This window comes from Coregonus lavaretus (assembly GCF_964263955.1).
Source record: "Coregonus lavaretus genome assembly, chromosome: 38".
In the NCBI taxonomy this organism is placed as follows: domain Eukaryota; kingdom Metazoa; phylum Chordata; class Actinopteri; order Salmoniformes; family Salmonidae; genus Coregonus; species Coregonus lavaretus.
Window position 1 is genome coordinate 14330290 of NC_140025.1, and position 23321 is coordinate 14353610.

At 44.7% G+C, this 23321-nt stretch overlaps 1 protein-coding gene across 1 annotated transcript in view; it reads left to right on the forward strand.

Moving 5' to 3' along the window:
• The window catches only part of LOC311112239 (intersectin-1-like), a 62954-nt gene that overhangs the window by 28929 nt on the left and 10704 nt on the right, over positions 1-23321 (forward strand). Inside the window, exons 16-29 of the mRNA XM_084155285.1 lie at positions 537-676; positions 5723-5844; positions 6024-6226; positions 6635-6756; positions 7931-8259; positions 8421-8595; positions 9011-9216; positions 9835-9917; positions 10374-10540; positions 10893-11060; positions 11399-11597; positions 12255-12449; positions 15951-16072; positions 22984-23090. Of these exons, the coding sequence (XP_084011411.1) occupies positions 537-676; positions 5723-5844; positions 6024-6226; positions 6635-6756; positions 7931-8259; positions 8421-8595; positions 9011-9216; positions 9835-9917; positions 10374-10540; positions 10893-11060; positions 11399-11597; positions 12255-12449; positions 15951-16072; positions 22984-23090 (2338 nt within the window). The remainder of the gene's footprint in view (positions 1-536; positions 677-5722; positions 5845-6023; positions 6227-6634; positions 6757-7930; positions 8260-8420; positions 8596-9010; positions 9217-9834; positions 9918-10373; positions 10541-10892; positions 11061-11398; positions 11598-12254; positions 12450-15950; positions 16073-22983; positions 23091-23321) is intronic.

A 23321-nucleotide genomic window follows, 5' to 3' on the forward strand; every position in this document is an offset into this window, starting at 1 on the left:
AGTGTTTCCCCTACTGTAGGATAGGTGTGGAAGTGCCCCCCACCTAGCGCCACATAAAATAATCTGGCATATTAGTTTTAATTGACAATCTGTTGCCTGAGAGGCCTTTGTACACCACCTGCAAACAAAACTAAGGGAAAGACTGACTGCCGTACTATACTTAAGCAATAAGGCCCGAGGAGGTGTGGTATATGACCAATATACCACCGCTAAATTCTTATGCATGAAGCAGTGCGGAGTACCTGGATACAGCCATTAGCCGTGGTATATTGGCCGTATACCACAAACGCCCTAGGTGCCTTATTGCTGTTATAAACTGGTTACCAAAGTAATTAGAACAGTACAAATATTTTTTTTTCATACCCGTGGTATATGGTCTGATACACCACGGCTTTCAGCCAATCAGCATTCAAGGCTCGAACCACCCGGTTTATAATAACCGATACGGCGCTTGCTCTCTGGGTCATATTCACTAGGTTCAAAACGAAAAGATTGCTATGCTGGGCACTAATAAATACAACCCCGTCCCTGTCCAGGAGACTCCCTGGCGTCGCTGCAGAAGGCGGTGGAGGTCAAGGAGTCTAGTCGGCAGCAGCTGAGAGAACAGCTAGACACTGTGGAGAGAGAGACCCGCTCCAAACTGCTGGAGATAGACGCCTTCAACACCCAGCTCAAGGTACTACTACTCACTAACGATTCATCTGACTAGGTTAAAGACCAGAGCCTGGTTTTTAAGGCTAAGTTCATCGTTAGAACCTTCGTAGGAGCATCGTTAAATCTCTGAGCTGTTTCCCAAAACCATCATTAGTAAAGTTTCACTTGAAAATGCTTGTTATTTACCGACTGCCCCAGACCACTCATAGAACAGCACAGTGCGTCGTTAGATGCTTTTTTACCCTTCTGCGTCACTTTATACACAGAATATCTCCAGTACACATAGAATCAAGATGTTGATCTGTCTCTCTGTGACACAGCTAACTTCAGAAGGAAGTTGACTACAAATACAAAGTTGTCTATGTTTTTGCAATTGTTACAAACAAGCAAAGGATAAAAATGCTTCAAATGAACAGAGATGAGTGCATTAAAAGAAGATACAGTATAGGCTACATAGGCCTATAGCCTATATTTCAATCATAGGCTAGTTCAATCAATGAGTTCTATTTTGCAAGGCTTCTGTCTGTAATTTTTGTCTCAATATATTTCATGCTGTGTAACGTGTGCAATGATGTGCCAAATATGTGATTTAGTGTGTTTTTATAGGGTTGGCATTAGAATAAACCGCCTCAATATTTGCAGCCAAATAGGTTATAAAATCTCTCTAGGAGTTGATCTGTTGTCAGTATTGTGTAATAATTATAATGCTAAAGTAACATTTAAATGGAGAAAGCTGATCCGAGAGCAGCGCCGACTTTCTTTCGATCCTATCAGTATCGACACATGCTCCAACGACGCACTTATGAACATTCTCTGTGGTGTTTATAGGAACGATGCCTCGTTAAAATACTCGTAAGCTTAAGTTCAATCGGGAAACCGGGCCCTGGGCTCTCCAACCATGTTCCTGGAGAGCTACAGTCCTGTAGGTTTTCGCTCCAACCCCAGTTGTAACTAGCCTGATACAGCTTATCCACCAGCTAATTATTAGAAACAGGTGTGCTAGATTAGGGTTGGAGTTAAAACCTATGGGACGGTAGCTCTCCAGGAACACAGTTGGAGAGCCCTGTCCCTATCTCCTGTACCTAGTGAAGAGTTCGAAGTGACCAACAGGCTACAGTTCTTCTCATAGGGGTGAATCCTAACTTCCACTTAAGTCGAATTTTCACCATGCATTGATTTCAATTAGAGACTAAATGAAAATGTGACTTAATAAGTGGAAGTTTGGATTTGCCCCATATGCTCAGTTTAACAGTTGACAGTGGACAATTTAAAACACTGGCTTCCAGTACTTTCTTTCTGCCCACCGATACCTTTGCATCTCTTAATGTCGTGTGTGTGTGTTGGGGCGCCAAGACTGTCAGAGAGCTTGATGATTTGTGTGTGTCTGATGATCCCCCTTTTTAATTTCAATGTGATCTCAATTCCTTTATCTTTTCAACCAACACCTTTTGAATTGCTCCACATACCACATCAGGGTCCCAGTGTTTCAGATATACAGAACAGTGCATGCCGCTTATAGTGAATGCGATCATAGAAACGTTATAGCGATCAAATTGTGTGAATTTGATCACTACATGCGGAGTGCACTGTAGTGGAATAGGGTGAAATTGCCCCTAGACACTGATCTTGGGTCAGTTTTGCATTGTGGGAAGGGGAGCTGATCCTAGATCTGTACCTAGGGGAAAACGTGGGGGTGTTTACACTGTTGTTCTCTCACTATATCTGACTGTTGCTCACTCTTTCGCCCCGCCCGCCATCCACCCTGCCACCCCTGTCTGGTCTGTGTGGCTTGGCTGACCTTCGCCCCGTGCCCTCTGACCTCTGCGTCCCGCCTCTGCCCACGCCCTCGCCTGTCCGTCCAGTCTCTGGCTGCTTTCTATCAGGGCCACACTGCCCGGATAGAGGGCCTCCGTCTGGAGCTGCTGCTGGAGGAGCAGAGGGGGCGACAGGTAGTCCACTCACCAGCACTGCTGCCCCCCGCAGGACGCTCTAGAGTAGTGCACCTCTCTGGAGAATAATAACCAATCAGAATAACTCGGTGTGTTGTTGTTACTAAGCAGATCTGAAACCCAATGCTAAAGAAGGAAGCTACCTTACTAACTGATGAAGAAGGATAGACCCTTGTTACGCTACAGGGCCAACCGGAACTGTACTGGGTTGGCTTGATATATTTCACATTGTCCTTTCAAAGCACGGTTCCAGCAACTGTGGTGGATGCTTAACCAGGCCTAGTGCAGTTCTGTTAGGGTCTGCTCAGCAGAGCTTGGTATTGTGATGGGTATATTAGACTCACCCCGTGTCTGTGCCTGTGGTAGGATGTGCTGCTTCCGAGCAGTGTGGCCCTCTACCTCACAACATCCTGTGGGCTCAACCTGGGGAATTAATATATGGTTAAGCTGTATGTGGGTTGCTATGGTTTGACGTCGGACACAGCCACATGGGACTGTTGGGCCACCTAACTCAAGGCACCAGGTCAGGGTAGGGGTTGAGTCCGATCTGGATGTATACCTGGGTCGTGTTCATTAGGCCAACGCAATGGAAAACCAAAATGTGTTTTTCTTATTGCGCAGGTAGTCCCACCCTCCCTTTTTAGTCTGTTTCTTTCTGTTTGGTGCCTAATGAACACGACCCTGTTGTTGACCTCGGTGGCACTGCTGCTGTTCTATCTGACCCTTGACCTTGGGGTCCCTGTCTGTCTCTTTTCAGTCCGAGGGGGGCTCGGTGGACCAGATGCTGCTGGACTGTCTCTCGGCCCTCCTGGCCTGTTTGCAGCGTATAGACGTCTACCTGCAGGTGTCCCTACTGCCTCCCCCTCCTCTTCCTCCTCCTCTTCCTCCACGCCCTTCCCCCTGCGCTCCCCCACCCCCACCCCAACCCCCTTACCACTCCTCCACTTCCTTTGAAGGGCTGGTCAAAGCAAGCCATGCTGCCCTTCCGCTTGAGCGTCTTTAGCCTTAGCTTCGTTAGCCCTGCAGCGAGTTAATAAAAGCTAGCCGCTTCCCTCCTTTATCTATCTTCTGGGTGGTGCTGGAGTATATCTCTCTCATTGCCTCCTAAACCCTCTAGACTAGGGCCCAATAAAAACACTAGCATACTATTTAGAATGCATTGCCAAGACCAAAGTCAATTGGGTCACACTAGGTAGTATGCAAGTGTATAGTGGGACACCGCTCCGGTCAATGTTGTTAGCCACCCTGTGCATGAACCTGGTTGTTCAGCTATTTCATTTATTAAATTGAATCGATGACAATTTTATATTTTTCAGCTCCTTGAGCTTTCAGTTGTCAGGCTTCGTAGTTTTGGTTACGGTGAGAGGAGAACATTTACCCTCTTTGGTATCCAAACAAACTGGAAGACACGCTTTTGTTGCATTGGTAAACATCTGTAGAAAGCACAAAAACACTTCCCAAAAGACTCCTAAGGCACTCTGTCTTATTGGAAAGAAATGAAATGCCTTTGTTTAATTACATGGCAGGAGGACAAGATTAAAAACGGCGCACTCGAACGACGCGTTGCGGCTGTACAGTCCTTCTACTGGGTGAGTGGCCACTAGCGTTAGTGATGTATTTATTTAATAGTGAACTGGGGTGTAGGGCCTACTATTTTGGGAGACCAAATCCATACAGACATAGGCTAATTGAAGACTTGGTACAGGAAAGAAATATAGAACAAGGTAATGTCATTTATCAATAGATTGAGGCAATATGAAACTGGTCCTCAAGTTATTGTTATTGTGAGATTATTTCAAGAAATCTCCACAGTTGCTCAGTCAGTCGTGCGTCTCACCATTTTAACCAAGTACTAAACAAATCTAGCTTTCCTGAAGGTACCTCACTCTCCAGCCCCATGTGTTGATGGCACGCCAACTTAACATATGGGGGTGAAGCCTTTGGTTGCATGGTGTTTGACAACGCATGGTTAATCACAATCTTAAGCTATGAGCCTAGTTAACCTGGGGGCTGTGGTGTGTGTGCGGTGTGCTTTCTAAGGCCGGATTACATTACCCAGCAGTCACTGTGTCCAAATGGGCCATAGTAGTGGTCAGGACCAACAGTTTTCAAGCTCGTTTGGCCTTAATATGTGATCTGGATATTTGTTGGATATCTATCCCTCGTATCAGATATGGACATTCGATTATTTCTCTGGTCAATGAAGATATAATTTAAATTGCATTTTCATCTAATCTAAGACTGATTCATGGTATTGATAGTAATTCCTTCAGGAAAATCAAGTCCTCACAACTTTATTTCCTGCTCAGACTGTATATTAAGACTTTCTTAACCCTTTAGAGAGGATGGGTTTGAATAACACCTACCTATGATCCTTGTGAATTTCCCATTCAACTCTTTTGACCAAACTCCATATCAGTCTGTGTTTTTTTGAGAACCATAGTTTGGCTCAGATGTCTCCCAGAACCATGAACGCTCTCTGTGATTGGTTGGTACCACTTGGCTTTAACCAGTAGTGTTTCCATTTGGTGCTCAAACCGGAGCAGAACGAAGTTGCCCCTAGACACTGATCTTAGGTCAGTTTTGCATTTCCCCCGCAAGGTTAAGGTTAGGATTGGGGGAGATTAAGCTGATCCTAGATCTGTACCTAAGGAAAACTTCACCCCGGAGCAATGAAACACTGCAAGCTTCCAGTTCCAGTGGTGTCCGTGTTGCCGTAGTAACCCAGGGCTTGTTTAACCCTCCCTCAGTGGTTCATGTGCAGCGCTCGCCAGACTCCGAGAGCTGTCCAACTCCCATGAACGCACTGTGGCGGCGGCCATGTTTTGTGCAAGTGCGTCCGCCCCAAATATCCAACCAAACCTACATTTCAGTAGTAGTAGTAGTAGTAGTGTCCCAGCATTAATTGGAGAAAACACAGAGATTAGATTAAATGGAGGGAAGCAATAGCCTAAACACAGACTTTCCCTCTGGTAACTGAGCCCGGCTGGGATCATAATGGCGCTTACAGGGCACAAAATGGCTGACGCCTCACTGTGATGTGAGTGTTGTGTTGAGTCCCGGCGACCCCGCCCAAACTTCCCCTCACCGGTCCTCCTCTATCCCACGCTGCCTTGCAGGAGCTCCGAGAGATCCACAGCAAGCAGCAGAGACAGAAGCAGAAGGATCACCTGGAGGGAGAAATCAACATCCACGCCATCGCTCAGGAGAGGGCCAAGTCCGCCGAGCTCACAGACGGAAGGTGTGTGTGTGGGTTTCTGTCTTTGAGAGATTGTGTGTGTTTGCGCACAGGACACCATATGTGTGAGCGAGCTGCTCCTATGTCCTCTCATTCTGTATGGGTTACACGGATGCAGCCCCATCACTGTGATCCAGTCAGTTTACAGAGGTTACCTCTAACACCCCCTTTCCTCTCCCCAGGTTGTCTGCCACTGACGAGGGCCTGGCGTGGCGAGATGAGGGTATGGTGGAGGCCCCCACCCCGCCCCCCCAGCCCTGGATGAAGCGCGTGAGCGAGGAGGAGGGGCGCGCTAAGAAGGACATGCAGGACAAACTCAACCAGCTTTTCATGCAGCAGCCTGAACCAGGGAAACTCATGAACCAGAGCCCTTGGCCCACGGGCGGTACGTGTCAAAAAAGAACATGTATTACAAAGAAGCATGCATATACAGTAGAACCTCAGAGTTACAAACCTCAGATTTCTGGACTGACCAGGGGCAACATCGAACTGGGACAGTTAAACCATAGAACAAAAATGTGTGCTGTAGGTATCTGTCTAAATGATTAGAACATGCATGTAGATTCATTTCACACAATTAATATTTTCTATGAAGTTTGATGCAGTTTTTAAGTAGATTTCAATGTCACAAGTATTTCAGTGTTCCGAATTACCTCCATTCCAAACGTTTTCATATCGCAGAGGTCCTACTGTAGAAGTTCTAAGAACGTTTGGACTTGCCTGGTTCCATGTGTGAGAGAGAAAGATGTGACCCTGTCCTGTGTTCCTCTCCCCCTTCCACTCCCCCCTGCAGACAAGATCCCGGTGACTGGGTTCAACCAGGACAAGGTCAAGGTGGTCTTCTACCGGGCGCTGTACCCCTTTGATGCCCGCAGTCACGACGAGATCACCATCACCCCCGGAGACATTGTCATGGTGAGAGGCTAGCTGTCAATCACTTCTGCCACGCACCATTTGTGTGTGTATGGTATGGATGTTTATGTAAAGTGATTCATCTATATGAACCAAGGAGTGTGAGTGTGGTTGAGTGTGTGTGTGTGTCTGCGTGCATGTGTGCGTGTGAGTATTAACCTTTGCCTCCTGACTCTCTCCCAACTTTGCTCACTCTACCTGAAGGTGAAAGGGGAGTGGGTAAGTGCAGGCCCACTGTCCAATCAGCTGCTCACCTGTGATCCCAACACCTGCTCTCATTGGTCCGTCTCATGTGTCCATCTCATCTGCTGTCATCTCTTCATAAGCACTTAAAGAGTTTAACCGTTGGTTGCATGTTTGTGGTTGTATATCCATTATGTGGTCAGTGTACTCAGAGGATACACACTTGTTCTCAAAGGGCATATGATTATAAGTCTATACAAGCGTGCCTCTATGTTTATACTGGATAAAGCATCTTGGAAGCTGCAGAGAGTGAAACGACTATACAGACACATTTGATCCTATTGCACCAAGTCCTCCTTCAACGCAGCCGTCCCAAAGCCATCCGCCGCCATGCTTATTCTCTCAGCTTCTCTTCATGACCACCCGCATGCTTGGAAAGGGAGCGGTGATATACAACTTGTCTTGTGAATCGCGAACATCCATTCCAAAAGTGGTCCAACCACTCTGTCGTATGTTTTAAATAAGGAGTAACCACGCATGGCTGGGCAACCCCAGTCCACAGGATTTACTGTAACCGCTCGTAATTTATTTTGTTTCCCCACGATTTATCAATCTAATCCTGTATTGGCTCGACAGTATCTTGGTCCAGACTACTCGCCTTGTCTGTCAGTCAGAGTTGGGGTCCATTCAATTTCTACTCAGTCAATTCAGGAATTTCCTCATTGCTTTTCAAAAAAGCTTTTCAGAACAGCCTGTAGCTGGTTAAAGGAAAAGGTCCAATGGAAAGTGTGATCCGTGAGGACTGGGGTTGTGAGTTGTTCTTGGCATAGAAATATAATTACTAGAAGGTACACTCAATATGGCCCACCTGGTCCACTCCTCACAGCATGACTTGAAGGAGAATGTCCGTTCTATTCATTTTAGTAATTTCTACAGTCTTCGGTGGCTCTGTAGTGCTATGATGGTGAGCTGACCTTTGACCTTCAACCCCCAGGTGGACGAGTCCCAGACAGGCGAGCCAGGCTGGCTGGGTGGCGAGCTGAAAGGGAAGACGGGCTGGTTCCCCGCCAACTACGCCGAGAAGATCCCAGAATCCGAGGTTCCCATGAGCCTGCGGGTCAGTGCCGCCACCACGGGCGTCGCGCCCAAACTGGCCTCACGACTCACACCCACTGCTGCCTCCACCACACCCACGCCACCCAGCCAGCCAATGGCAACCCCTCCCCCGGCGACCGCTCCACCTGCCCCCGGTCCCTGCCCTGGCCCTGGTCCCGCCTCGTCTTCCTCCTCGGCATCTAGTAACTGGGCAGATTTCAGCACCACGTGAGTGACAGCTCCAACCCTTCCTGTCACACAGCACTCAATACAATTTAATGCAATGCAATACAAGTGTTTTTCATTCATAGTCTTACATACACCAAGTTATTCATTGAAGAGAAATCAGAGTTTGAGTTTGTAAACTGTTTGTGCCTCTCTCTGCTTAGATGGCCGTCCACCAGCTCTGTGGAGAAGACTGAGACTGGGGAGGGCTGGGACGCTTGGCCCACCCAGCCGTCTCTCTCTGTGCCCAGCGCCGGGCCCGGGGGCCAGCTGCGCCAGCGCTCTGCCTTCACCCCCGCCACCCTCAGTGGCTCCTCTCCATCCCCCGTCCTGGGACAGGTACAGTTTTTTTTTTTTTTTTTTTAACCCTTTATTTAAACAGGGAGTCGCGTTGAGACCCAGGTCTCTTTTACAAATGAGCCCTGCAACATACAAAAATGCACATTAAATACAAAGTACACATCAGTCATATAATAGTAATAATAATACATTTGATTGTAACACTCAGTTTAGACCACACTGAGGAGCACAGGAACATATCATCTAGGCCTAGCAGGAGAATTATATTGACTCTACCTAAAGCAGTGTGGTTGTACTGTCAGATGAATGAAGAGCAGGGTTTAAACTGCACATAGAGATTCTGTAATACATCTCTTCCTTCTCTTCCTTCTCTTCCTCTGTCCTTCTCTCACTCTCTTTCTCCCACTCTCCCACTCCCCATTTCTTTCTGGCTGTCTCTGTTTTGCTCCCTCAGGGGGAGAAGGTGGAGGGTTTGCAGGCCCAGGCTCTGTACCCGTGGCGGGCCAAGAAGGACAACCACCTCAACTTCAACAAGAGCGACGTGATCACAGTGCTGGAGCAGCAGGACATGTGGTGGTTCGGAGAGGTGCAGGGCCAGCGGGGCTGGTTCCCAAAGTCCTACGTCAAGCTCATCTCTGGCCCCGTACGCAAGTCCATGAGGTGAATAAGGATGAAACTGTCCCTCCCCATAATCACATTTATGAATAATATTTTTTTATAGAACTATAATTGGAGTATTATTATTAATCCAAACAATTATTTATAGTCATGTATTTTTATTCAACCCTTATCAACCAGGAAAGACACTTGAGGGTAAAAACCTATTTTGCGAGGGTGACCTGGTCAGCAGGATATATACAGCAGGGCTGCCCAACCACCTTCCTGGAGATCCACCGTCCTGTAGGTTTTCAGTCCAACCCTAAACTAGCATACCTGATTCAGCTAGTTAAGGTCTTGTTGAGCAACTAAGTAGAATCAGGTGTGTTAAATTAGGGTTGGAATACAAGACGGTAGATCTCCAGGAAGAGGGTTGGACGGCCCTGGACTATAGACTTCAGTCAACTTTAGAGTAAATCCCAACTACTATTGCTTGATATTGTCTAGGAGGGAGCAACATGGCTGCCATAGAATGACGTGACATCATTATGCTTTTTTTATTGCACCACAATGGCCAAGTTCTCTGTTGTGTATGGCTTTAGTCCCTCCCCATCTAGTGTGTATTTTTATATTAGCCACCGGCTTGGCTGTCTGAGTGAATGTGTGCCCTCTCTGGTGCAGCATTGAGTCTGGCTCGTCCGACAGCCCCCCCACCATGAAGAGACCCACCCCGTCCCCTACCAAGGCCATGGACCCAGGAGAAGGTGGGTGATGGACCTAGACACACACACGCACAGCCCAGTATACAGTTGGAATCCCTTGCGGTGAAACTGCCACGTCAGTTTGCAATATTACAACAACAAATCAATTATTTCAAACAATGAACACTGTTGTTTTTCTCGGACATCATTGCATTTCATTGCACGTGCGATAGAACAGCTGAGAATGTACTACGATTGTTTTTTACCATGACGCTGGATGCTCATGTCCTTTTGATACACTGAACTAAACAAAAACAAGAACAAATGCGCCTTGGCCAACCAGTGGCACCGTTTCACCTTTCATGAATCTTAGCTTTAAAATACTCTTGCTCTCAGACTATGATCCACACCATACATACAATATAAAACAGAACATTTACACCATAGCTTATCATGGAATATAGCATGTTCCTGTTACTCTACTCAGACCCTGTAGCTCAGAGATGTTGTGTTTCCCAGAATACATAGCCATGTACACCTACGAGAGCAACGAGCAGGGTGACCTGACCTTCCAGCAGGGCGACGTCATCGTGGTCACCAAGAAAGAGGGCGACTGGTGGACGGGCGTGGTCTCGGGCAAGACGGGGGTGTTCCCTTCCAACTACGTCAAACCCAAGGACTCGGAGGTAACTTCTAGAAAACAATTCTCGCTCACACACATTGTCATATCTTTGTGTGGCGATTCGTAAACTCTGCGATGCAGTCCTGTTTGTCTGATCGGCGCTTCCAGTAAAACCAAAGTGCTCTCCTTTAAAAATAATTACAAATATTTGAGTCAGACAATAATACATACACATATAAAATATACTTTATACGCGTTCGCAAAGCTCTCCTAACATTAGCGAACATTCACAGTAAACATAAAACAAATGAAATATGTTAGTTGGCCAACGTTAGCTAACGTTTCACGAACTTTATTCCTTGTTTAACACACCTCTTAGCTCCCAGTAAAACCAGAGCTCTCTGTCTTCCCTCAAGGGACTGGGACCCGCAGGGAAGACTGGAAGCCTGGGGAAGAAGCCCGAGATAGCCCAGGTCATCGCCCCGTACACGGCCACGGGTGCCGAGCAGCTCACCCTGGCGCCCGGCCAGCTCATCCTCATCAGGAAGAAGAACCCGGGGGGCTGGTGGGAAGGGGAGCTGCAGGTTGGAGGACTGTCTCTCGCAACACTACTCACCACAAACACACCCCACCCAACACTTAATATAAATTTTATAGCAGATGTTTAAATGCTTAGTTGTATTCATATGTAGACATAGATGTGCCAATAATTGTCTTAATATATAATATGATAATGATATACAAGATAGGTAATTTTTGCATAGACGGTGATGTAGAAATTACAATATATTAATGTAGATTCATTGTCATCCACACATTTGCTTTAAACACTAGTAAAAGGGGTTATGCTTCTTACTGTTAAAATGATCTTGCTGTGCCCCTGTGGCCCCCTCCATACTCACAAGTCCTCTCATCGATCCAGGCCCGGGGAAAGAAGCGGCAGATTGGCTGGTTCCCAGCCAACTACGTGAAACTCCTGAGCCCCAGCACCAGTAAGACCACGCCCACAGAGCCCATGCCCCCCAAGTTGCCAATGCCCAGTGCAGGTAGGGGCCAGGAGCAGGGAACTGACGGGGGCCCGCCGGGGCCTTGGGGCCCCTCCGTGACTCAACATATGACGGGTACTAACACTGTGTTTGTGTAGACATTCTCTGTGTACTTTCATGTTATAATAGCATCCTTGATGATAACATTATTTCCTGTCATAATAACATTCTTTCATGTTGTAATAACATTCTTTATAATAACATTATTTTGTGTTGAAATAACATTCTTTCATGTTATAATAACATTATGTCATGTTATTAGTAACAGAGGTCTGTGTTGTGGAGTAGGCATAATAGTAATAGTACTATTTTAAGGTCCTGTCCAGGAGTAACTCCTAGCCCCTACACCCCTAGTCATCTGTGTAGATCTGAGGGGATTGGATAGGTATCATTAATTTGGTAGTAGCTCTACCTTGCCCTCTGATAAGCTATAGAATGTCCTCCATAGTAGCCTATATAATACCCATCCAATCCTCTCAGATCCTAAACAAGAGTTTTGGGGTTTGTTCGACATTGACTGCATTGCTGTCGGTGACTGCCGACTGATTGATCTACAAATCACCTTGTTTGCATCATTAATATTAAATCATTATTAAAACAATCAGTCAGTAATAATTTGCCCACAGTGCATCACGGATTTGTTCGAACACCGCCTTTAGTCCCTTTTTTGTGGGCGTATTGTATGGCCGTCTGACTAACCCTTCACTTGTATCTGTATGTGTGTGTCTCCAGCAGTGTGTCAGGTGATTGGCATGTACGACTACATGGCGCAGAATGATGACGAGCTGCCCTTTGGGAAGGGCCAGATCATCAACGTGCTGAGCAGGGAGGACCCTGATTGGTGGAAAGGCGAGCTGAACGGTTCCGTGGGCCTCTTCCCCTCCAACTACGTCAAACTGACCACCGACACAGACCCCAGCCAACAATGTGAGTGCACACACTACTACTAAAGTCTCCCTCTTACAGTCACACCCAGCAGTTTGAGTACATACTGTACCCTTCTCACACACACACACTCACACACCGATGTGGACTCCTGCTTTGTATAGACGTGATCTTCTTGTATCATTTAAACTAAAAACCCTGGAAACCTCTGGAATCTAATCAAATGGGACAGTGTTTGACAAGGGTATAATCTGTAGGCAACCGATCATACTGATACCAATGGGCCCCCTCTTTGAAGACCTTTCAGATCATGTATCATCCTCAGTTGAATAGAGGTGTGAGTGTGTCTGTGTGTACAGTCCCTCCTCCCTCCACACTAACATCTCCCTCATTGTCCTGTAGACGCCCCCACCCTCCCCTCCGCATCCCTCATGCATACCATGGTTAGACTCCACCTCATCTGTTATGCTGCACACTGTGTGTCGTCTCGTGAACTCGTCCTCCACCGACGTCCATTTAGTTCTCCACGCTCGTGTGTTTGCATATTTTTCTTTCTTTTGTTGTTGTTGTCTTGTTGGTTTGTTTCCTTTTTTGGTTTGCGTTTTTTGCTTATGTGCTGTGTTCTCCTCCTCTTTCTAGGACTCATATGTTGCCCATTCCCACTCAGCCTTGAAAGTCCTCAAAGAGACCCACTATCCCCTAAACACTGCCCCCGCGGGATGATGGGAGATGCAGCCACCCCGATCATGTGACTGCCACATGATTACCACCTGGCCTTGTGGGCTAGAAGAGTCAAGCTGCAGAGAGCTGGCCGTTACCTCCTTATATTCGAACTGTTAGACGCACTCGCCAAAATTGCTAAGCAGCTTCCTTGTCCTACACCGTTTATTCTTTAAGCAATTTACTTAAACAAATTAAACATTTATTATTGATCAATATTTTTAATGTTTTTTTTTTAGGAAATTGAAAAAAATAACTACTTGAAATGATCATATGAATGGGAGACTGGATAGTGGGTCCTTTTGTGGCTTTCTGTGAACTCGTATCTTTTTTGTAGATTTAGTCATTCTGCTTTTTTCTATCACGGCACCACGGATTTGGTCGAACTGTTTTTTTTTACTAATTAGTCAAATGGCTGCCATTTGATGTTAAGCTTCTCCCTCCCCTCCCTTACTAACCCCTCCCCCATCCGTCCCACAGCTCCACAGAAAGACCCACTATTCATGACACACAGCATCAGACTGGCCCCCAAGGAAAACTGGGGCCTGTCCCAAAAGACAACCCCAAGCCACTTCCCCCTTGCCCATAACCCTTCAGTTTGCAGATCTGAAGGAAACGGGATGGGTGTAACCATATTGCTTACACCTTACAGATCTGCACAAACCGGAGGGTTAAGGGAATGGGTGGCGGGTTGGTCGTCCGACTGGGCCTGGGATTGGTTAATCATGAGCAACCTGTCCAATGGACAAGTCTAGGGGTTCAAAGGTCACCGAAACACACAAGGGTCACGTTATAGGATGGAGGGAGAGAGAGATAATTACATTTACTGTAACTTACATCGACCACCCCTGCCCCAAAGCCAGCTCATGCAGTGGACGGAGCAGCTGTCTGTCAACTCTATGGGCGGGATAGAACCTCTCCATTTATCCAATCACGTTCTAGCTGTGTTTTTAAAAATGTTTATACCAAACATTCTTTGGATGAATCTTGTTGTTTGGAGGTGCTGGGGTGTTTACTTTGTGCTGTAGCATTTTGTGAAACGGGAGATGATTGATGCAAACCAAATATTGCACATCCGCCACAAGTGGAGAGGGGAAGGTACACAGACATACACACACACAGTATGCACAGACTTGGAAGTGTGTGAATGAATGGCACACACAAAGTAAGGATGTTATATCCTCAATAAGTAAATTCTTGTCTCCTCAGAACTATGTATTATTGGCAGAGTAGATGGGGTGTTTTGTATTCATGCGTTTCCTGAGTTTGTTTACATGTTTTCTCCTAGATGTATGTCAATTGAAGTCTAATTGCTACTTGAGTTTGACAACTATCCCCGGTCACTATACCATGACAGTCTATTTTTTATAAATGAATGCAATTATAATGCATAGTGTTTTAAATATATATGGTTATGTAGTATTGTAATTTTTTCCCTTCCCTCCTGAAGTTGTTTTTACCAGTTTATGCAGTTGTCATTTGTAAAAATCTGAAGCAACAACATATCCATTTAGTTTGACCTTTTACTCAGTTATTTTGTCAAGAAAATCCCATTTGAAAATAACTAATGTGATTCAGCTGAATACGAACATACTAAATATGAAAATAATACCCTCTTGATAATACCTTTTTAACAATGTTTACATATGAAAACTAAGAAAAACTAAGACTGGTATTTTTTGTAGTCAATGTAACAGGGTGGAATACCAAGTTCTAGGGCTATATAGCTATGGCCTTAAACTATTATTCTTCTCAAACAAAAGAAAAAGCATGGCATCATCCATTCAAAGCAATATACACACACACAGTAGTATTGTACTGGTACCATATCAATCTTGTTTGCATTTGTCACACAACAGTATTGTAATTTTATTGTTATTCTAAAACACAAAGATGGAATTCCTGAATGCAGCCTTTTTTTATATAACCGTTTGGTTCCTATTGGTTCCACTATGTGACAGTATTGGTGTTTGCTGCTTTATGGTTGGTTTGTTGGATTTTCCAATGTGTCTTTTGAGACCCATCAGTTTCAAGGAGGTTTGTACTCCTTGACTGACTTGGGTTTGAGAAGCACAAAAAAATTCAAGCTACTCATACAGTATTTACAATACTCTATGACTATAAACTGAATTGCTTCTGTTTTGTTATGAATCAACAACAAATCCAAAATGTAATCGTTGCACTTGGTTGCTGAAGCATTTTATCAGAAATGAATGTACAAATTGAAAAATGTATACAAATGAGTCAGCTTTAATAAAAAGTGTCATGCCGTCTTTAATATAGAAAATGACATGTATAATGATTAAAAAGCTCAATGGCAACGGTGGACTTGTGTGTTTTTATTTACTGATAAAAACCAAAAGGTTTGTTTACTTGAGCAAGAGACCAGCCGCTATTTTCTTTCAAAGCATGTTTTCTTTAAGACATTTTTTTTGGTCCGTTCCTTTTGTAGACCGCTGGAAAAATAATGTAAATTACAAGGGTCTAAAGAATTATACTCTACACTTTTTTTTTTTTGTATGTATGATGTTTGGCTGGCTTTTGAGGGGAAGACCCTTTTACCCTACACCATTGTTTGACCTAAATGACTTTTTAAATACATTTCCAGGGAAGTATTTTGTAGTGTATATTGTTTATTTCTATGACTTGTTCAGGTGTCAGTCTACATGCCTAGAACTCGCAAGACGGAAAGTCCAAAGGGCCAGCTATTAGCTTTGTGTGGAAGTTTGTTTGAGAGATGGGACATTGAGGTTGTGTTCTGATTGGCTGTTGGTATTTGAGTGACAGAGGGGAGCTGATCGACGCTGTTGTCCTGTTCCACAGGGTGCGCTGACCTGCACCTGCTGGACATGCTGACCCCCGTTGAGAGGAAGAGACAGGGCTACACGCACGAGCTTATCGTCACCGAGGAGAACTATGTCAACGACCTGCAGCTCGTCACCGAGGTAACCACACATACACTACCGGTCAAAAGTTTTACAACACCTACTCATTCAAGGGTTTTTCTATATTTGTACATTGTAGAATAATAGTGAAGACATCAAAACTATAAAATAACACATGGAATCATGTAGTAACCAAAAAAGTGTTAAACAAATCTAAATATATTTGAGATTCTTCAAATTGCCTCCCTTTGCCTTGATGACAACTTTGCACACTCTTGGCATTCTCTCAACCAGCTTCATGAGGTAGTCACCTGGAATGCATTTCAATTAACAGCTGTGCCTTCTTAAAAGGTAATTTGTGGAATTTCTGTCCGGCATTTGAGCCGATCAGTTGTGTTGTGACAAAGTAGGGGGGGTATACAGAAGATAACCCTATTTGGTAAAAGACCAAGTCCATATTATGGCAAGAACAGCTCAAATAAGCATAGAGAAATGACAGTCCATCATTACTTTAAGACATGAAGGTCAGTCAATACGGAAAATGTCAAGAACTTCAAGTGCAGTCGAAAAACCCATCAAGCGCTATGATGAAACTGGCTCTCATGAGGACCGCCACAGGAATTGAAGACCCAGAGTTACCTCTACTGCAGAGGATAAGTTCATTAGAGTTACCAGCCTCAGAAATTGCAGCCCAAATAAATGCTTCACAGAGTTCGTGTTCAGAGAAGACTGTGTGAATCAGGCCTTCATGGTCGAATTGCTGCAAAGAAACCACTACTAAAGGACACCAATAAGACGAAGAGACCTGCTTGGGCCAAGAAACACGAGCAATGGACATTAGACAGGTGGAAATATGTCCTTTGGTCTGGAGTGCATATTTTAGATTATTGGTTCCAACCGCCGTGTCTTTGTGAGACCCGGTGTTGGTGAACGGATGATCTCCGCATGTGTAGTTCCCACCGTAAAGCTTGGAGGAGGTGGTGTTATGGTGTGGGGGTGCTTTGCTGGTGACACTGTCTGTGATTTATTTAGAATTCAAGGCACACTTAACCAGCATGGCTACCGCAGTGATTCGTCATCCCATCTGGTTTGGGTTTAGTGGGACTATTTGTTTTTCAACAGTACAATGACCCAACACACCTCCAGGCTGTGTAAGGGCTATTTTACCAAGAAGGAGGGTGATGGAGTGCTGCATCAGATGACCTGGCCTCCACAATCCCCCGACCTCAACCAAATTGAGATGGTTTGGGATGAGTCGGACCGCAGAGTGAAGGAAAAGCAGCCAACAAGTGCTCAGTATTTGTGGGAACACCTTCAAGACTGTTGGAAAAGTATTCCAGGTGAAGCTGGTTGAGAGAATGCCAAGAACCTGCAAAGCTGTTATCAAGGCAAAGGGTATCTATTTGAAGAATCTCAAATATAAAATATATTTTGATTTGTTTAACACTTCTTTGGTAACTACATGATTCCATATATGTTATTTCATAATTTTGATGACTTCACTATTATTCTAAAATGTAGAAAATAGTAAAAAATAAAGAAAAACCCTTGAATGAGTAGGTGGTCTAAAACTTTTGACCGGTAGTATGTATTTATGTGTATATATATATATATATACACACACACACACACACACAGTGGGGAATTTTTTTATTTAGTCAGCCACCAATTGTGCAAGTTCTCCCACTTAAAAAGATGAGAGAGGCCTGTAATTTTCATCATAGGTACACGTCAACTATGACAGACAAATTGAGGAAAAAAAATCCAGAAAATCACATTGTAGGATTTTTAATGAATTTATTTGCAAATTATGGTGGAAAATAAGTATTTGGTCACCTACAAACAAGCAAGATTTATATTTCTCACAGACCTGTAACTTCTTATTTAAGAGGCTCCTCTGTCCTCCACTCGTTACCTGTATTAATGGCACCTGTTTGAACTTGTTATCAGTATAAAAGACACCTGTCCACAACCTCAAACAGTCACACTCCAAACTCCACTATGGCCAAGACCAAAGAGCTGTCAAAGGACACCAGAAACAAAATTGTAGACCTGCACCAGGCTGGGAAGACTGAATCTGCAATAGGTAAGCAGCTTGGTTTGAAGAAATCAACTGTGGGAGCAATTATTAGGAAATGGAAGACATACAAGACCACTGATAATCTCCCTCGATCTGGGGCTCCACGCAAGATCTCACCCCGTGGGGTCAAAATGATCACAAGAACGGTGAGCAAGAATCCCAGAACCACACGGGGGGACCTAGTGAATGACCTGCAGAGAGCTGGGACCAAAGTAACAAAGCCTACCATCAGTAACACACTACGCCGCCAGGGACTCAAATCCTGCAGTGCCAGACGTGTCCCCCTGCTTAAGCCAGTAATATATATATATACAGTGGGGGAAAAAAGTATTTAGTCAGCCACCAATTGTGCAAGTTCTCCCACTTAAAAAGATGAGAGAGGCCTGTAATTTCCATCATAGGTACACGTCAACTATGACAGAAAAAATGAGGAAAAAAAATCCAGAAAACCATATTGTAGGAATTTTTATGAATTTATTTGCAAATTATGGTGGAAAATAAGTATTTGGTCAATAACAAAAGTTTCTCAATACTTTGTTATATACCCTTTGTTGGCAATGACACAGGTCAAACGTTTTCTGTAAGTCTTCACAAGGTTTTCACACACTGTTGCTGGTATTTTGGCCCATTCCTCCATGCAGATCTCCTCTAGAGCAGTGATGTTTTGGGGCTGTCGCTGGGCAACACAGACTTTCAACTCCCTCCAAAGATTTTCTATGGGGTTGAGATCTGGAGACTGGCTAGGCCACTCCAGGACCTTGAAATGCTTATTACGAAGCCACTTCTTCGTTACCCGGGCGGTGTGTTTGGGATCATTGTCATGCTGAAAGACCCAGCCACGTTTCATCTTCAATGCCCTTGCTGATGGAAGGAGGTTTTCACTCAAAATCTCACGATACATGACCCCATTCATTCTTTCCTTTACACGGATCAGTCGTCCTGGTCCCTTTGCAGAAAAACAGCCCCAAAGCATGATGTTTCCACCCCCATGCTTCACAGTAGGTATGGTGTTCTTTAGATGCAACTCAACATTCTTTGTCCTCCAAACACGACGAGTTGAGTTTTTTTTTCTATTTTGGTTTCATCTGACCATATGACATTCTCCCAATCCTCTTCTGGATCATCCAAATGCACTCTAGCAAACTTCAGACGGGCCTGGACATGTACTGGCTTAAGCAGGGGGACACGTCTGGCACTGCAGGATTTGAGTCCCTGGCGGCGTAGTGTGTTACTGATGGTAGGCTTTGTTACTTTGGTCCCAGCTCTCTGCAGGTCATTCACTAGGCCCCCCCCGTGTGGTTCTGGGAGTTTTGCTCACCGTTCTTGTGATCATTTTGACCCCACGGGGTGAGATCTTGCGTGGAGCCCCAGATCGAGGGAGATTATCAGTGGTCTTGTATGTCTTCCATTTCCCAATAATTGCTCCCACAGTTGATTTATTCAAACCAAGCTGCTTACCTATTGCAGATTCAGTCTTCCCAGCCTGGTGCAGGTCTACAATTTTGTTTCTGGTGTCCTTTGACAGCTCTTTGGTCTTGGCCATAGTGGAGTTTGGAGTGTGACTGTTTGAGGTTGTGGACAGGTGTCTTTTATACTGATAACAAGTTCAAACAGGTGCCATTAATACAGGTAACGAGTGGAGGACAGAGGAGCCTCTTAAAGAAGAAGTTACAGGTCTGTGAGAGCCAGAAATCTTGCTTGTTTGTAGGTGACCAAATACTTATTTTCCACCATAATTTGCAAATAAATTCATAAAAAATCCTACAATGTGATTTTCTGGATTTCTTTTTCTCCATTTGTCTGTCATAGTTGACGTGTACCTATGATGAAAATTACAGGCCTCTCTCATCTTTTTAAGTGGGAGAACTTGCACAATTGGTGGCTGACTAAATACTTTTTTTCCCCACTGTGTATATATATATATATATATACACATACAGTGAGGGGGAAAAAAGTATTTGATCCCCTGCTGATTTTGTACGTTTGCCCACTGACAAAGAAATGATCAGTCTATAACTTTAATGGTAGGTTTATTTGAACAGTGAGAGACAGAATAACAACAAAAAAATCCAGAAAAACACATGTCAAAAATGTTATAAATGTATTTGCATTTTAATGAGGGAAATAGGTATTTGACTCCTCTGCAAAACATGACTTAGTACTTGGTGGCAAAACCCTTGTTGGCAATCACAGAGGTCAGACGTTTCTTGTAGTTGGCCACTAGGTTTGCACACATCTCAGGAGGGATTTTGTCCCACTCCTCTTTGCAGATCTTCTCCAAGTCATTAAGGTTTCGAGGCTGACGTTTGGCAACTCAAACCTTCAGCTCCCTCCACAGATTTTCTATGGGATTAAGGTCTGGAGACTGGCTAGGCCACTCCAGGACCTTAATGTGCTTCTTCTTGAGCCACTCCTTTGTTGCCTTGGCCATGTGTTTTGGGTCATTGTCATGCTGGAATACCCATCCACGACCCATTTTCAATGCCCTGGCTGAGGGAAGGAGGTTCTCATCCAAGATTTGACAGTACATGGCCCCGTCCATCGTCCCTTTGATGCGGTGAAGTTGTCCTGTCCCCTTAGCAGAAAAACACCCCCAAAGCATAATGTTTCCACCTCCATGTTTGATGGCATTCCTCCTCCTACAAACACGGCGAGTTGAGTTGATGCCAAAGAGCTCCATTTTGGTCTCATCTGACCACAACACTTTCACCCAGTTCTCCTCTGAATCATTCAGATGTTCATTGGCAAACTTCAGACGGGCATGTATATGTGCTTTCTTGAGCAGGGGGACCTTGCAGGCACGGCAGGATTTCAGTCCTTCACGGCGTAGTGTGTTACCAATTGTTTTCTTGGTGACTATGGTCCCAGCTGCCTTGATCATTGACAAGATCCTCCCGTGTAGTTCTGGGCTGATTCCTCACCGTTCTCATGATCATTGCAACTCCACGAGGTGAGATCTTGCATGGAGCCCCAGGCCGAGGGAGATTGACAGTTCTTTTGTGTTCCATTTGCGAATAATCGCACCAACTGTTGTCACCTTCTCACCAAGCTGCTTGGCGATGGTCTTGTAGCCCATTCCAGCCTTGTGTAGGTCTACAATCTTGTCCCTGACATCCTTGGAGAGCTCTTTGGTCTTGGCCATGGTGGAGAGTTTGGAATCTGACTGATTGATTGCTTCTGTGGACAGGTGTATTTTATACAGGTAACAAACTGAGATTAGGAGCACTCCCTTTAAGAGTGTGCTCCTAATCTCAGCTCGTTACCTGTATAAAAGACACCTGGGAGCCAGAAATCTTTCTGATTGAGAGGGGGTCAAATACTTACTCAATTTATAACCTTTTTGACATGCGTTTTTCTGGATTTTTTTGTTGCTATTCTGTCTCTCACTGTTCAAATAAACCTACCATTAAAATTATAGACTGATCATTTCTTTGTCAGTGGGCAAACGTACAAAACCAGCAAATACTTTTTTCCCTCACTGTGTGTATATATATATATATATATATATATATATATATATATATATATATATATATATATATACACACACACGCACATTTTGTGTGGCCACCATTTTCCAGCACTGCCTTAACCCTCTTGGGCATGGAGTTCACCAGAGCTTCACAGGTTGGCACTGGAGTCCTCTTCCACTCCTCGATGACGACATCACGGAGCTGGTGGATGTTAGAGACCTTGCACTCCTCCACCTTTTGAGGATGCCCCACAGATGCTCAATAGGGGTTAGGTCTGGAGACATGCTTGGCCAGTCCATCACCTTTACCCTCAGCTTCTTTAGCAAGGCAGTGGTCGTCTTGGAGGTGTGTTTGGGGTCGTTATCATGTTGAAATACTGCCCTGCGGCCCAGTCTCCGAAGGGAGGGGATCATGCTCTGCTTCAGTATGTCACAGTACATGTTGGCATTCATGGTTCCCTCAATGAACTGTAGCTCCCCATGACACTCCCACCACCATGCTTGACTGTAGGCAAGACACACTTGTCTTTGTACTCCTCACCTGGTTGCCGCCACACACGCTTGACACCATCTGAACCAAATAAGTTTATCTTGGTCTCATCAGACCACAGGACATGGTTCCAGTAATCCATGTCCTTAGTCTGCTTGTCTTCAGCAAACTGTTTGCGGGCTTTCTTGTGCATCATCTTTAGAAGAGGCTTCATTCTGGGATGACAGCCATGCAGACCAATTTGATGCAGTGTGTGGCGTATGGTCTGAGCACTGACAGGCTGACCCCCCACCCCTTCAACCTCTGCAGCAATGCTGGCAGCACTCATATGTCTATTTCCCAAAGACAACCTCTGGATATGACGCTGAGCACGTGCACTCAACTTCTTTGGTCGACCATGGCGAGGCCTGTTCTGAGTGGAACCTGTCCTGTTAAACCACTGTATGGTCTTGGCCACCGTGCTGCAGCTCAGTTTCAGGGTCTTGGCAGTCTTCTTATAGCCCAGGCCATCTCACTTTTGTTGCCAGCGGTTTAGACATTAATGGCTGTGTGTTGAGTTATTTTGAGGGGACAGCAAATGTACACTGTTATACAAGCTGTACACTCACTACTTTACATTGTAGCAAAGTGTCATTTCTTCAGTGTTGTCACATGAAAAGATATACTCAAATATTTACAAAAATGTGAGGGGTGTACTCACTTTTGTGAGATACTGTGTATATATACATACACACATTCAAATACATTCACTCCATGGTAACATGATCACACATGCATATATATGCATATACACATTCAAATACATTCACTCCATGGTAACATGATCACACATGCAGTCCAAGCTTACACACTCACTCTAACCTATCTGCATTACATGCAAACGTTTTCAGAACGTTTGTGTTAACATTGCCTCAACGTTTCCTCGCCAGGTCTTTCAGAAGCCTCTGCTGGAGTCTGAGCTGCTGACAGAGAAAGAGGTGGCCATGATCTTCGTCAACTGGAAGGAGCTCATCATGTGTAACATCAAGCTGCTCAAGTACGCCCCCTAGCCACCTCTGGTCCTGTTGTCATAACTATAGTTCAACTAGCTTTATGGTGGATAGCAGCTGATTTTCTTGTGGGTCTTCATGACTCGTGGTTTAAAGGGGCAATCTGAGATTGGTACATCCATTTGTACACTTTTAAAGTAATGATATTGCCATTGATTCTTGAAGAATATAACTTAACAATTCCTCATGCGCTTGGTTCAACTGTCTTACTCCATCAG